Consider the following 14,797-nt stretch of genomic DNA (forward strand, 5'->3'; position numbering starts at 1 on the left):
CTAGACTTGTGGGCATAAATATGTGCAAGTTTCTTTTCCTAAAATCAGAACACAAACTCTTCCTTTTAAAGCTTTTTTTTTTTTTAAATTATGAGAATAGTTTGCATTTCTTTTTGAGTATAGAACATAGCATTCTTCATACTGGGAGCTTTTGAACCCTAGTCCTGCACAGAAATACAAAGGAAACTCTTGAAAGTAATGCACATGATCTACTGTCTATATTTAGACCTCCATTTGTTTATAGTTTAAAAATCAGTGGGAAAACTGTGATGAAAGGCAGGGTAATTTATACAGAAAATTGTGAGACTGCTTCATCTGGTAGGTTCTGTAAGAGTCTTTGATGCAAATGGTTCACATAAAGCAAATGTCCCAGCGGTTCAGAGTTCTTTCTGGCGGTAAACTTCCAGTGTAAACAGGAAGACTTCTCAGGCCTCTTGTGGATTTTAGAAACAAACAATGCTCATTGCTGTTGTACTCAGTCATTTTCACTGTGAGGCAAGAGGTGGAATGTTTAGGAAATGTTCTGATTTTAAGTTCAGCGTACAGGTATTTACTGTCACCGTGAAAGAACTTGTGTGCTCATGTGTGCGCGCAAGCAGAAGTTCAGGAGAAGAGTGTGAAGGGCGTAGGTTACTTAGTATCCTTAGTAGAAGCTATGAAAGGCCATGACAGAAGAGCTGACCAATTACATCATCATTATAAAGAAGCGAACTAAGAACCACCATTCACGCTGTGACGGATATTGCACAGCGAGATTATTGAACAGTTTCTCCCAAGTTAGAATAATGGGATTTTCAAAAGAACCATCCATTGTATTTCAGGGGAAAAAAGGGACCAGAGAAACTTTTTTTGCAAAATCGATGACTATTCTTTATGATAAGAAGTATAATTTTTGTCTAATTTTCAGTGGAAACAAATACATACAGAGTTAAAGAAAGTAATGGGAAAATCAACAGGAGATATACTGCACAGTCAAAATAATCATAGTAATAATAATTATTATTACACATAATTATGTATAATAGTAACTATAATTATAACAATCATTATTTTAAAAGAAAGCGAGGCCTGAATTTCCAGTGCTAAGAGAACCTATGCAGTTAGTGATTTACTCAGTACGTTGAGAAAGAATATATATATTTTTGAAGGGACGTATGTGAGAGCACACACTTTTTATAACTTTAATGTCTATTTAAAATCTGAGAATAAGGAATGTCTCTAAATTAACTGAGTGGATGTTTTCCAAAATATAAAAGAAAACCTCGAATAGCATTTCTATTTATTTGGGTCCTCATAAACAACTGGGAAGAATTAGAGTTTAAAAGCAAACTGGAGTTGGGTATAGAGCAAAGGTGTCGTGTGTGTGTGTGTGTGTGTGTGTGTGTAAATACACTCAGTAAACAACTTCATCTACTTTCACCTTGGAAGGACTAGTTCTTAAAAAAAAAAAAACAAAAAACAAAAAAACGCTTTGGCTTCTGTATCCTTGAGCAGCTGAAGCTGGAGCCCCTGAACTTTTCTATCCAGAGGAGTGGAGAAGGTCCTCATCTGCTTTGCTGCCGGGGGAAGCACAGCCTGGGACCCATTTGCCCCTTCTTCCCATCCCTTTCCCTAATGTCAGAACAAATCCGAGGCTTTTCTGGAGCTAAATAAGCAGGCGCAGTGGGGCCGGGCGCTGAGAGCGGCTGCTGGTTTGCCACGAGGCAAGCTTTGTGGAATGAAGCTGCCTCACCGCAAACTGGCGGCAAGAGATGAGCTCGCGCTGTGGCGAGTCCCTTCCTGAGCTTGGAAAAGCCTTTCTCCCCTTTCTCCTTAAGCTTTCGGAGCAGCACTGGCAGCCAAGTGCAAACAGATCGCGTGTTCGGCGCACAGAACAGGGAGAATGAGAGAGGGATGGAATCACTCCCTGGTGCTCCCCCGTCCGGGTCTTAGGTAGTGGAGGCTGCGGAGGAACTGTCCCCAGCCCGCGACGCCGGCCCACGCGGCTGCAGGTGGCCCGGAGCTGTCCAGCACTCGTGCGGAGCTGGCGGTAGCCCCCAGCCCCGCGCTCCCAGCGCGCCGGCACTCAGCAACAGGGCTTTCGCCCAGCAGATGCTGTCCTCATTAGCTGCCTCCCGGCCCTGGGCTCGCTCCGAGCCCACGCGGCCTCGACCCAGGCGAACGCTCAGCCCCCGGAGCTGCTACCGCAGGATGGGTGCCAACCCGTTGCCCCTTCACATCCCTGGGAAGCGTCTCCTCCGGAATGGGCGGGCTAGACCCACTGGCCTTTCTCCTTGCCACAGAACTTAAATAAACTCGGAGGAGGGCAGGAAAGGACAGCCATGGACCCGAACTCCCCCACTTCGCGCCCCCAGGCTTCCCAGAGGTGGCTCCGGGGGGAGGTCTTCCGCCGTCGCCCCGCGCCCCTCTCCCGCACGGCGCCCAGCGCGGCCGGACCGCTCCCGGCTGCCGCTCCCGCGGACCAGGGCTGGGCATTTGGCGTTGGGGCCCTTTGGACTGATCCAAGCCACCGTGCGCTCCTCCTCGGAGGAGGGAAAGGTGGGAGCGGGGAGGGCGCACAGAGGACGGCAACCAAGTGTCCTCGTTGCTCCTGAAACGTGGCGACAGGCGAGGCAGAGACTCGCAATGAGTATGATGGCGACACGTGATACCGGCGGAGGGAGCGCTTGGGGGGGGCGGGGGGGACGATAAAGGGAGAAGGAGGGAGGCGGGCAGCGAGGGGAGAGAGGCGGGAGGCGAGGGGCGGGAGGAGAGCGGGGAAGGGGGGCGCGATCGGCGCGCGGGCGGCAGAAGCTCTGCCTCCCAGAACGCACGGGCCGCAGCCCCGCCGCCCGGCCGCCCGCGGTCGCACGCTCGCAGCCTCCCCGCGACCGGAGCGCGGCGCACTGCCCGGCGCCCAGGCGAGCGCAGAGGCGGCGCCGCGCGAGCAGCAGCGGAGGCGGCGGCGGCCCCTAGCCCAGCCCGCCGCCCGCCGCCCGCCGCCCGCCGCCGCGCCCGGGCCCCAAGTTCCCGCCATGAGCAGCCGCCTCTGCGGGCTGCGCGGCTCCGGGGACTCCCTCCCGGCCGGGCGCCACCGCACAGCCCCGCGGCCCCGACGCGCCTAACGCCGCCGCCCGCCGGTCCCCCCGCCGCCGCCGCCGCCGCCGCCCGCGCCCCCGCCGCCGCCTCGGCCGCCGCAGCGCCGCCCGCAGCATGTCTCGGAGGAAGATCTCGTCCGAGTCCTTCAGCTCGCTGGGCTCCGACTACCTGGAGACCAGCCCCGAGGACGACGGGGAGTGCCCCCTGTCCAGGCTCTGCTGGAACGGCAGCCGGAGCCCGCCCGGGCCGCCCGAGCCCCGCGCGGCCGCCGCCGTCGCCCCAGCCCCGGCCGCCGCCTCCTCCGCCGCCGCCGCCGCTGCTGCCGCCGCCGCCGCCACGGCCGGGGCCAGGAGGGCGCAGCGCCGGAGGCGGGTCAACCTGGACTCGCTGGGCGAGAGCATCAGCCGCCTCACGGCGCCCTCGGTGAGCTGGGGGCCGGAGCCCCGGGGTCGGGAAAGTTGGCGCGGGGAGCGCGGGGGCGTGAGCGCCGAGCCTGGCCGCTGGGGGGCGAGCCGGCCGCGCCCCGGGCCTCGGTGCCCCGCGGACCCCCGGCCGCCCCGGACCCCTGCGCCCGGCCGGAGGGGGGCGTGAGAGCGCGGCGGGCGCGGGAGGGGAGAATCACTCTGCGGGGGGTCCTCATTGGGGGCCCTGGACGCCCACCCCTAAAAAGCCGTGCGCCCGGCTTGGTGTGGGTCACCCCGGCGGCCCCGGAGCTCCTCCACACCCACCTGTTCTCTTTCCCCCAAACTTTCCCAGGCACTGTGTTCTGCACTTGCCCTTTCTGGGTCTTTCATCTCTGTTCTGCGGGATCCCAAAGGAACCCCTACCCCTTCCAGGAAACTCTTCCGCTCTTTTTTCCCACACTCTCTTGGTCTTCGTGTGACCTTCTCTGACATCCCGGCATTCCACAGGCTCTCTGCCTTCTGTGTCGCATCCCCTTTCTCAAGAATCTTCAGGAACTGGCTGTCAGATACTTTTTTTTTGAGTTGCTTTCGGATGATGAAACCTCTGGCCTCTTGTTTTCTCCCCACCCCACTGCCTTTTTTCTCCCCCCCCCCCCCCTGAGCATTTACTGGCTCAGCTTTCTTCTCTGGGCAAACCCGGTCCCTGCTTTGCTAAACCCATCTGGTGTTTCTTGCCCCTCACCTCCTCCTTCACTTCCTTTTCCCTGGGCCTTTCAGTGCCCCCCCCCTCATTTTGTCGTGGCGACCTTCTGTTACACCCTTTATAACTATCTGTTCAATGAGTCGCTGTCTCCCCAGCGCTCTCTAAACTGGTGTTCATTCCGGGTGTCTGTAGCAGCAGTTTGAGGTGTACTCCCGGCTCCCCCGCGTTCTAGACATTTTTCCGGAGCGCTTCTGCCTCTTCCCTGCCTGGGTTATTGGGCTGCCCTTGACTTTTACCAATTCAGGGATGCCAGACCTCCGTTTTGGTCTTTCTGGGACCGATGGGCACTGTTTGGAAGGAATCCACTGCACTGCAGACAGAATCTTAAGGAGACGGACTGTCAAAGCTCCATTCACCTTTTATTCTCATGCCGGTCTCGGGTCCAAGGGCTTCAGTTCCTGATAGAACTTCTACCTATGTGCCCCTGGGACTCTTCTTACTTTCTCCGAGTTACCCAAAGTGAATGGGAACATTGATCTTGTTTGACTTCTCTGGAGTCTCACTTTTCAAAGGGCTCTTGCAGTGGAGGGTAGGAGGGACCTGAGAAACAGGGGGTTTTGGGTCCGCAGGCACAGGGTATTAGTACCAGGCAGTCCTACGAACATCTCCATGGCTCTTGCATTAATGAAGAATGACCTTTTCTTTCTTTTAGCAGTGAATCTACTCTCGGTCGTCTTATTTACTTGTGCATTTTCTCTTCAACGCATCTTTTTCCACCTCTTTCACTGATAACCTAGTAACAAAACTCAGAACGGATTCCCTACTATTCGCTATTCTTTACTGCAAATGTTTCCCAAGAAAGATGATCTTAGGAACTATTGGATGTGGCCAGTTGTTGAAATTATAAGCCTTTAGGAAAGCAGGACAGTCATCCCGCACGTCTGTGGTTTTGTGTTAGTATCTAAAGCAACATTTGTGCAATATAGTAATTCGTCAGTACAACAGATTCGTATCTGATACTGTGGTTTCACTAAAGATAATGAGGAGTTTGGGGAGGTTGTTTTTACAATCTCTGAGTTTTCCTTTTGCCTGCAAATCAGAATTTACAGATCTCCATGGCATGTACCTCTGGTAGTACCCGTGTAATTGGAGATTCTTTTCAACAACTTATGTGAGAGGTGGATAGACTAAACTGAATCCCAGTATTTGCTGCCAGAGTAAGAAGGAGGAAATCATTTCTGGCTTTTACCTTTACAAGTCAAATTTGAATGACGCTAGCTTTTTGATGGATAAAAAGCCTGTTCCCACATAACGGTTATGGTAACATAAGGATCAGAGGCCGTAGCTAGAACGCTGTAACATACAGGTAAATAGAGTGTAAATCTTTTCAGTCTTAGAAGGTGTGACTAAGAAATTTTGCATTGGCTAACTATATCACCTATGGACTTGGTAACACAAAGATGACAGCAAGGTTCTATTTCAGAGTAGTGGGTTATTTCTGGGATCTCCACCCCTGTGCTTTTATTTGGCAATCTAGAACACTGCTTCAAGAAGTTTCAGTAGAATCATTTTCCTATGTGGTCAGCATTCTAAACTTCTCTAGAAGCACTCAGGGAAACAAATGATGTCTTCTCCATTCTCTTTCATTAGAGCCAAATGGCTATTTTTTTAAAGAAGTAATTTCATAAAGAATAGTTATAATTCAGCAACAACAAAAAAATAGTTGCAATTCAGAGGTGGGAATTTCGGGCTGTTTTGAGTGTTGAGAATCTTTCTACATTCTGTCACAGTATACTTCGGGTGCAACTGTCCTTGCTGGGCAAGTTCCTGCCTTCTTAGTGGCCTCATCGTGGAAGGACTGGAGATTGGTCCTTTGTTCAGAATAATCTGGAAGGAGGAAATTTAATAAACACGAGGATATTGCCAAGCAGTTAAGATAGTCGTTTGATCATTGGAAAATCCTAACTCAGGTTTATGACGTTTTTGACAGTCATTTTCAGATGTATTGGGTATAAATATTGTAATACTTTCCACCATTTTAATGATAAAAGTAAAATGAATTGATGAAAAAATTGATGAAACTGAAAAAATTCCAGAATTTGGGAGACCTAGTCCTCTCATTCCGTGTGCCTTGGATAGCTAGCTACTTTCATACCTCTGTGCACCTGACTTTCACGTTTTAGAAGCCTTCTTGTCCATACGGTGTTATAATTACGATCCTTCCCTACTCTCGCATTCTGTGAAGACATGTTTTTCAAGCTTTTGGTAAACTGTTATAAGGGCATATAAAAGAAAAGCCTGCACCTATCAGTTTTAAAGCTTCTCACAGAATATATTACTTTCCTAAGTAGGGACATCAAGGTTCTATTAATTCCATGCAATTATTACAGAATATTTGTGGCTCTACTGTGTGGCAAATATTGTGCAAAGCTCTGGTAATACAAATTCCAAACAAAACATTCCCAGTCTTCAACCTCATGGAACTTCTTTAATTATAGCCTTTATTTTAAGGAAACTGTATTGAAGGAAAACGGAAGAACTCCGATGATCTTGGAGCTGTCTGGGGGGAAGTTCATTTATCATTCTTTTTGGATAATTTTGTTCCCTCTGAATCTCTGGGGCACAGCCATAACAATAAAAATAAACCCTAACGACCTGGCTGAAGATACATAAATCGCTTATTCCATTATTTATTTTGAAATCATTTACTTGGGAACACATATGGAGAAACAGCTGGGGATTTTACATCAAGGGGGAATTTAGTAACTCATTTATTTCTATTTTGTTCTTATAAATGGGAGTTGCTGAGAACCCTATCACTCAGACCCCTGTTACTTATTGGTTTGGGGTTTGCTAATGTGAACCTATCAGTGAAGATATTCCAGGAGCCCAATTTAAGATCACGGCTTCCCTAGTTTGCTCATCAGGGAGCTATGGGTTGTTCAGCCTTGCAGGTGGCTCTAAAGACTCCAGAGGCCACAGGGAGGAGAATGACAGGAAGAAAACTCACAAGACTGGAAGGGTGGCACGTAAGGGGAGAAAAACTACTGATGGAGAATAATCCAGGAAACTGAGAGAACAGTGTGGAAAGAAAATGGAAGGGAAGCCTGGGTCCAAGTAGCAAAAAAGCCAGACATTGTTTCATTACTTGTGGAAAGGAAATGATGTTGATACATGCTTAGGAAAAGGACATAAAAAAAATTACATATTTAGCCTCCCCTGATACTAAATAAAGTGAATTCTCTGACCTGGATAAACCCTTCAAAAGAACCACAAAAAACAAACAACAACAACAAAAAAAAAACCCCTTAGAATGTGACTGCGTTACTAACATGTAAATAATGAAAACTGAAGTATATTTGGGAGCTAGGATGTTTCATCAGTTTACATATCTTACTGAAGTTTTTAACGATTAGGGGCTCAATTTGGCTGATAAAGTTCTGAGCACACATTCATTAGAATTAAAAAGTCAGACAAGAACTGTTCTAGTAGCTCTATGTTTTCATATTTGTAGAAATTAAATACTGCAATCTGACATCAGAACTTAATGGGCATCTAGGGCTCTTCCAGACCTCCTCCCTGGTCATTGGCAAACAGTGTGGCAGAGCTGAAGGGCTGGGAGTTTGATAGCTGTGGGTTTGAATAACTCTCTGATGAGCCCCTGACTAAGTGTGAGACCCTGGAAAGGCAACTCCTACCTTCTTAGAGCCGTAGCTTCATGTTTTGTGCTATATGGATAATAATTACCTTGTAGATTTGTTGTGAAAGAGGAGCACTGTTCTTTGTGAGACGCCTTCAACTAGTCACATGTTAGTTTCAGACCAAGGTCTATTAATTTCAGCCGAAGTTGAATGTCCCCAAGTGATCTAAAAATTTTCCTTCTTCTGTTCATTCATTCTTCCTCTTGTCCTTGTCCTTGTTCTTGTTGTTCTTCTGTTTCTCCTTATTTTTCTATAATTTACTTGGTAGTAACCTTACGGAAAGAGTTTGTGGGTTAACTGGTGTCATATACTTTAAAAAAAAAGTGATAAGGACGATTTTATAGTGTTGGCATTGCGCAGCCAACCCATTAAAAAAATTAAAGCTGGAGTCCCATTTCGGTTCCCTGGCTAGCACTCCTGTGTGCGCACAAGCATCTGTAATCATTGCGGATCCAGATATTTCCAGCAAACTGCTGAATGCTTATGTGGCAAAATGAAAACCGCTCCTGTAAATTCTCTAAAAATACAAGGACATAGATATTTGGTGGAATGGGCGTATTTCACAAAAAACCACTCCAATATTACAGAGAAAATAAGGAGGTGACAGAGAAACTGCTTATTTTATTTGCCGAGAATTTCAAGGGTTCCCCATCCATTGCATTCAAACTAGTTCGTACGTGTGTTCAGGGGTTTAGGCAACTGTGAGGTGCGGCAGTTACCCTGGGAATGACATTGGTGTTTGGTGTACAGCGCTCGATTCTTGTTTGGCTGCTGGCTCAGTTGTTAAGCCTTTATTCTGAAGACGAATTTTGACAACGAAAAATGCCATCGTTGGCGATTATTAGTTTGTAGGCAGAGGTGATAAGTGAGTATATATCCCTTCTTAGTATGTAATTTCTCTACCGTGCAATACTGGGGGATGTATGGGGATGTGTAGGGATGTGTGTACTCTTATGTGTTTCCCTCTACGTCATCATCACTCTCGTCATTCTCCTTTATTTTGTCTCGTTCCCTGTATCATATGGAGCTGAAGGTAAAAATTGAAAAAAAAAACATATTTCATTGAGTATGATAGTAAAATAAATGCATTGTCTTTAGGTGTACACAGCATTGGCTGTGAGTGAGCAAGAGGATAGAATGATCTCTTTTGGAATTTCAGACCTATCTCGGAAGGAAAAAAATTAGGGGACGTAAGCAGAGAGAATATTTGTGAGGGCTCTCTGGTGACTGAGTTTCTCGCAAGACCTTCTTTGATGCATGAGCTGGAGAGTTAGCTCAAAATTTAAAGTTCCTCTTTCTGAATTCTCCCACCTCATTGCTCTTATGTTTATCCCATATTTAGCACAGTGCCCAGTACCCGGTGACTGTTCCATAAGATGCTAGGACAAATGAATGGAAGCTCTTTGTTTACTTGTCCAATTACTTTATTTCTATTGTGTTTGATGTTTCTTGTGTTATATTTGGTTCCACCGAAACAAAATATCTCGATTTTGTGCCCAGATACTTTCAAGTATGGAAACCTGTTGGAATTTTACCTACACCTACCACGGAAAGCAAAACTTCAGAATGCAGTCGTGTTCACAGAGAGCAGATGGAAGAATTTCCTCCACCTGGAACTTGTTGAGTGGCCCTTTTGTATTTTAGGAAGTTAGGTAAATGTGATGACTCTCCTCCACTTTCCTTATATTTTCTGCTCAGACTTTTTGTACAGTTCTCTCCCCAATGAAAGAAAAATGTTTGTCAGCAAGTGGGCTACTGTTGCCAAAAATGCACTCTTAGGGGATGGAATGACATAATCTTATTCCTCAAATATTGCTTTGGGACAGGATCTGAAGACCCAGAAGTATGCGCTGTGAGCTCAGAGCACCTCATAAAACTGAAAATTCCAGACGAGAGTGACTTAGGAAGTAGGGGAGCTGGAAATATCTCCGAAGCCTGGAGATTTGTTGGGCTGTGGTGGGGAATTGAGAAACAGTGAACATTCCTATAAATAGAACAGTGAGAAGTCACTTTCTGTACAGGCTTTATTTGAGGCTTATTAAACCACACTACCTTGAAGCTAGTGGTTGTCAAACCTCTGTGAACATAAGGAATCCCTGAAGAAAGGTATGAAAATGCAGATTCCTGGGCCTTTTCCTCAGGAGGACTGGTTTGTAGCTCTAGGGAGGGCCTGGGACTTTCAGTTTTAAACCATACTCCAGGTGATTTAGGCTCACCAAAGTTGTGCCAAAAGGAGACTGAATTCTCTACCTTTGGGGTCATCGATCTGGGTTTGGTGAGCTCTTCAGACTGAGTTGGTTTTTTTATTTTGTTTTGTTTTGTTTTTGGAAGGAATGAATCTGGAAATGACTCCTTTGGGATGAATATGTCCCAGGCAATTACTGTTCTAAGAGGAACAGAATACAGGTGGTCACTTGGAGCCACCTCTAATGTTGTATCATTTGTGTTCAAAATAATCTTGTTGGTTGTGTGGTAGAAAGTCTCTGAAGTTTTGCTGTTTGTGGTATCGATTATTTGTGACTCTCTCCCTGTTCTTCCTGAGGATGCTTTGTTAGTTACCTCAGGTTCCTGTTCAGTAGGTCACGTGTCACTGCTGTCAATGTCCTGTGCCCTCTGGTTTCAGGATACAGAAACAGCTTTTCAACACTGCCGGGGACGGTAGAGGAGAAGGGAGGAGAAGGGAGGAGAAGGGTTGTTCCAAGGGTCCACTTGACGTTACACTCAGCATCTGGTTTTCAGAGTGAGACTGACATGGTATTTCTTAAACGTTCCATCTACTGGTTCCTTTTGGAGCAATGACTTGTTTGTACGCCCGTGCATTTTCTTTTTTAAAGGTGAAAGGAGAAAGAAACAGATCTGGAAGTCAGAAAAAATTTTTTTTCCTAGAAAAGAAGCAATTCAGATAGCAGACATAAAGAACCACCCTTCCAACCCTACCAAAACATGGAAGCTACAATAATGGTTGCTCATTTCTACATCTGTAGCCAATTAGTCTTCCTCTCTCATTCAGGGACTAAATTGGGTGGGAGTTCAGTTGAACTCTCCAAACACATGGTGATCCAACATTTCAAGAAATTTGCATTTGCAGAGAACTCTAGAACCAATCTGTCATGAGAGGAGGCTGTCTGTGTGGAAATCCTGATGTTATTTTAATTGTAAGTCCTTGAAGTCACCTTGACTGCTTTTCCTTTCATGGCACTATGTTTGTTATGTGTGAGTCTGCTGTGTCCTGTGGAGGAAATAAAAATGTTCTAAAACATGCTTTCATTTCTTGTTGCTTTATGCCTGTTGCTTCTTCATGCATGAACCCTCCAATGTAATGTTGGGAGAGAACAGTTTTTCTAATTAGTCTCATGCACACACAACCACAGATAGAGGCACACCCATCTTGTTTCTTGTCACTGCAGTATTTTCCCTGTGGAGCGCTAAGTTACTGCTCACATCTCTGTAATAGGACTTACAGTGTTGTAATGGGATTCTGGTTTATTCTGCGTCCTTGAGACAGAGATCTATATATGTTCCTGCCTAGCAGAAAGTCTGATTTATAAAGACACTCAATAAATGTTCGCAGAATGAATAAATGTTGAATAAATCCTTACAGACTTTGTGGTGTATCCAGTAATGCTTTGTAGGTTACCATGATTTTGTGCTGCTGTATTTTATTTTATTTTATTATTTTAAAAAGATTTTATTTATTCATTTGACAGAGAGAGAGTATATACAGGGGAGGGGCAGAGGGAGAGGGAGAAGCAGGCTCCTCGATGAGCAGGGAACCCAATGTGGGACTCAATCCCAGGACCCTGGGATCATGACCTGAGCCAAAGGCAGACGCTTAACCGACTGAGCCACCCAGGCGCCCCTTGTGCTGCCATATTTTAGCTGATTATTTTAAATGTTCTGTTTGTAATCTTTGTTCAGTCACAAAGAAGAGTAAATATGGTATAAAAAACTAATGATGTACTCCATGTTGGCTAATTGAATTTTAAAAAAGGGTAGCTATAGGTATCACATATTTTAGAGTGCTTTAATATTTTCAGAGCCCTCCTGTATTGTGTGTTTTATTGTAGCTTCATAGTAATCTATAGATTTTACACTAGTGAGTTATGCCAGTGAGTATGATTATGTTAAATTATCTTAAATTCCTTTAAGGAAACTGTTTGGTGGAGCATATGTGCTCTCACTTATAGGCGTTTGTGTATTTTCTGTTAGAGATGTGATCTCTATAAGATACAGAGATAGCATCTCCACTGTGCTATTTTATTCATTATTATTTCAATGGATAAGAAATCCTGTATTCTCATAGATTCTATTAAATAAAAATCTTCACAACCAGCTGATCCCCGTACAGTAACTACTATAGACAAATAATGGCACAGGGGGCCCCTGGGTGTCTCAGTTGGTTGAGTGTCAGACTCTTGATTTCCAGGTCATGATCTCAGCATCTCTCCTTCTCCTCGTGTCCCTCCCCATGTTTATGTTTTCTCTCTTTCTGCCTCTAAAATAAATACATCAGTCTCTCTCTCTCTCTCTCCCTCTTTCGGTCCTGGAGAGATAGAGTCCTCGGGAAATTGATAAAGCTAGAAATTGTTGATAGAAGGAGTGGAGAAGAAAACTGACCAGGATCTGGTAAAGGTATTATTGGGTATTTTTTGAAGGCCCAGCCTAAGGTTAGGGATAATGAATTTGTAGCTTAAACTGGATGGTGAGTATGACTTGGAGAGGTATGAAATGGTGAAGGTACGCATTGTATATTAGAAGGCCTATATCTCAGATTAAGTTTGAGGCGTTTGGGGGCAGTCATTGAAGTGGAGGTTTTTGGTTTGTTTGTTTATTTGTTTTGTCTTGGGAAATAATGAGAGTGAATGCCAAATGGGGAAAGGCATTTCTAGCCATCTGATATCAAGCTTACTTAATTTATATCTGGGTCTTATTCTTTCCCTAGTGAAGTCATTCTGTTAGAATAGTTGATTGGTCCCCCAGGTCTCCTCCCCTCCCTCCAAAAACATCCCTCAGAATCAGGAACTCGTATCAAGTTAGTGATTGAGAAACTCAGTTCTAATTGCTTGATTAGAATTTACATGATGTTTTCAGTATTAGAATTAATCCTTAAAACACAGAAGAACATTCAGTTACATCATTCATTGCATTATTGATGGGCTCCTAGTTGCTACACAGTAAGGTTTCCGTCCACTCAGACTTGATACGTGAGTAAGAGAGCCTGTAGAACTTAGAGTAATGGTGGCCACCAAGACATTTCCTGTTACACTGGAGAACACCGTATTTTTTCCCTTCTTCCCTCCCTCCCTCCCACCCTCCCTCCCTCCGTCTCTCTCTCTTTCTCTTTTTCTTTTACCAGCAGACATTTTCTTAACTGAAAAGGTGAAAAATTACTTTGGGTCAACCAAACATTCTAAGCAAACTGTTAACATCTGCAGTAGCAATTTGTGAATAGATGAAATTCAATAAAATATCTTAAGGGTTATGCAATTCTTTTTTTTTTCCAATTTATTTATTTTCAGAAAAACAGTATTCATTATTTTTTCACCACACCCAGTGCTCCATGCAAGCTGTGCCCTCTATAATACCCACCACCTGGTACCCCAACCTCCCACCCCCCCACCACTTCAAACTCCTCAGATTGTTTTTCAGAGTCCATAGTCTCTCATGGTTCATCTCCCCTTCCAATTTACCCCAAAGCACATACCCTCCCCAATGTCCATAACCCTACCCCCCTTCTCCCAACCCCCCTCCCCCCAGCAACCCACAGTTTGTTTCGTGAGATTAAGAGTCACTTATGGTTTGTCTCCCTCCCTATCCCATCTTGTTTCATGGATTCTTCTCCTACCCACTTAGGCCCCCATGTTGCATCACCACTCCCTCATATCAGGGAGATCATATGATAGTTGTCTTTCTCCGCTTGACTTATTTTGCTAAGCATGATACGCTCTAGTTCCATCCATGTTGTCGCAAATGGCAAGATTTCGTTTCTTTTGATGGCTGCATAGTATTCCATTGTGTATATATACCACATCTTCTTGATCCATTCATCTGTTGATGGACATCTAGGTTCTTTCCATAGTTTGGCTATTGTGGACATTGCTGCTATAAACATTCGGGTGCACGTGCCCCTTTGGATCACTACGTTTGTATCTTTAGGGTAAATTAAGGGTTATGCAATTCTTGTTGTGTTCATCAGCCTTTGAAAATCCCAGAGCCTGTCTTGAGGGTTTCAGTGCCTCATAGTCATCGTGATGCATTGTGATGACTGTCTTGCTGTAGGTGTGTGGACATTCTGGTGAGTGGAATATCCTGGATGATCAGATGCTTATTAACAGGACATTTCTTCCTCATGGAGGCCCCGGAGAGCTCCACGGTGCTTGTGGTCTCTGAGAGTTTCTCACACTCCAGCAGGGTCTCTTGGGCAAGGGGAGACAAAGGACGGGTAGAGTTTGAAAGAAGTTTTTAATTAGAGTTTTCTGTATCATTTGGCTAATGTGCCTGTCTTGTTTTGTTGAAATATGCCTCTGTGTGTGTGTGTGTGTGTGTGTAAGCTACAATTCAATGAATGCTGCATTCTGATTTTTGTTTTAATTTGACTTTGGGGAAATAACTTCCGTCTGTTTTCCATCTCTGAAATCATAGGTACTAATGTGAACCTCTTACTTTAGGGTAAATATGTAAGAAAATGCAAGTAGTGAGTTGGAGACATTGTGTTGAACTATTATGAATTACATCATTGTGCTGCTACGCTGATTTTTTTGAGGAGCAAGACTTGGTTCAGATTCTTTTACTCCCTGCATTCTGGGGTAAAAAACAGGTTTTGGAGTCAGACATGAACTGTGGTCATTATTTTGTGCATTCTTGGATAAGCCTCTAGGGGACTCAGCTTCTTATCTATGAAGTGATGGTAA

General features: G+C 45.4%; 1 protein-coding gene across 2 annotated transcripts in view; it reads left to right on the top strand.

Moving 5' to 3' along the window:
* The first annotated feature begins 3,192 nt into the window (after positions 1 to 3,192).
* The window catches only part of GUCY1A2 (guanylate cyclase 1 soluble subunit alpha 2), a 308,917-nt gene continuing 297,312 nt past the window's right edge, over positions 3,193 to 14,797 (top strand). For both annotated transcript variants that reach the window (XM_044257727.1, XM_044257728.1), the window contains exon 1: positions 3,193 to 3,501. In XM_044257727.1, coding sequence (XP_044113662.1) covers positions 3,193 to 3,501 — 309 coding nt within the window. The remainder of the gene's footprint in view (positions 3,502 to 14,797) is intronic.

Source organism: Neovison vison, chromosome 7 (assembly GCF_020171115.1).
Source record: "Neovison vison isolate M4711 chromosome 7, ASM_NN_V1, whole genome shotgun sequence".
Taxonomy (NCBI): Eukaryota; Metazoa; Chordata; class Mammalia; order Carnivora; family Mustelidae; genus Neogale; species Neogale vison.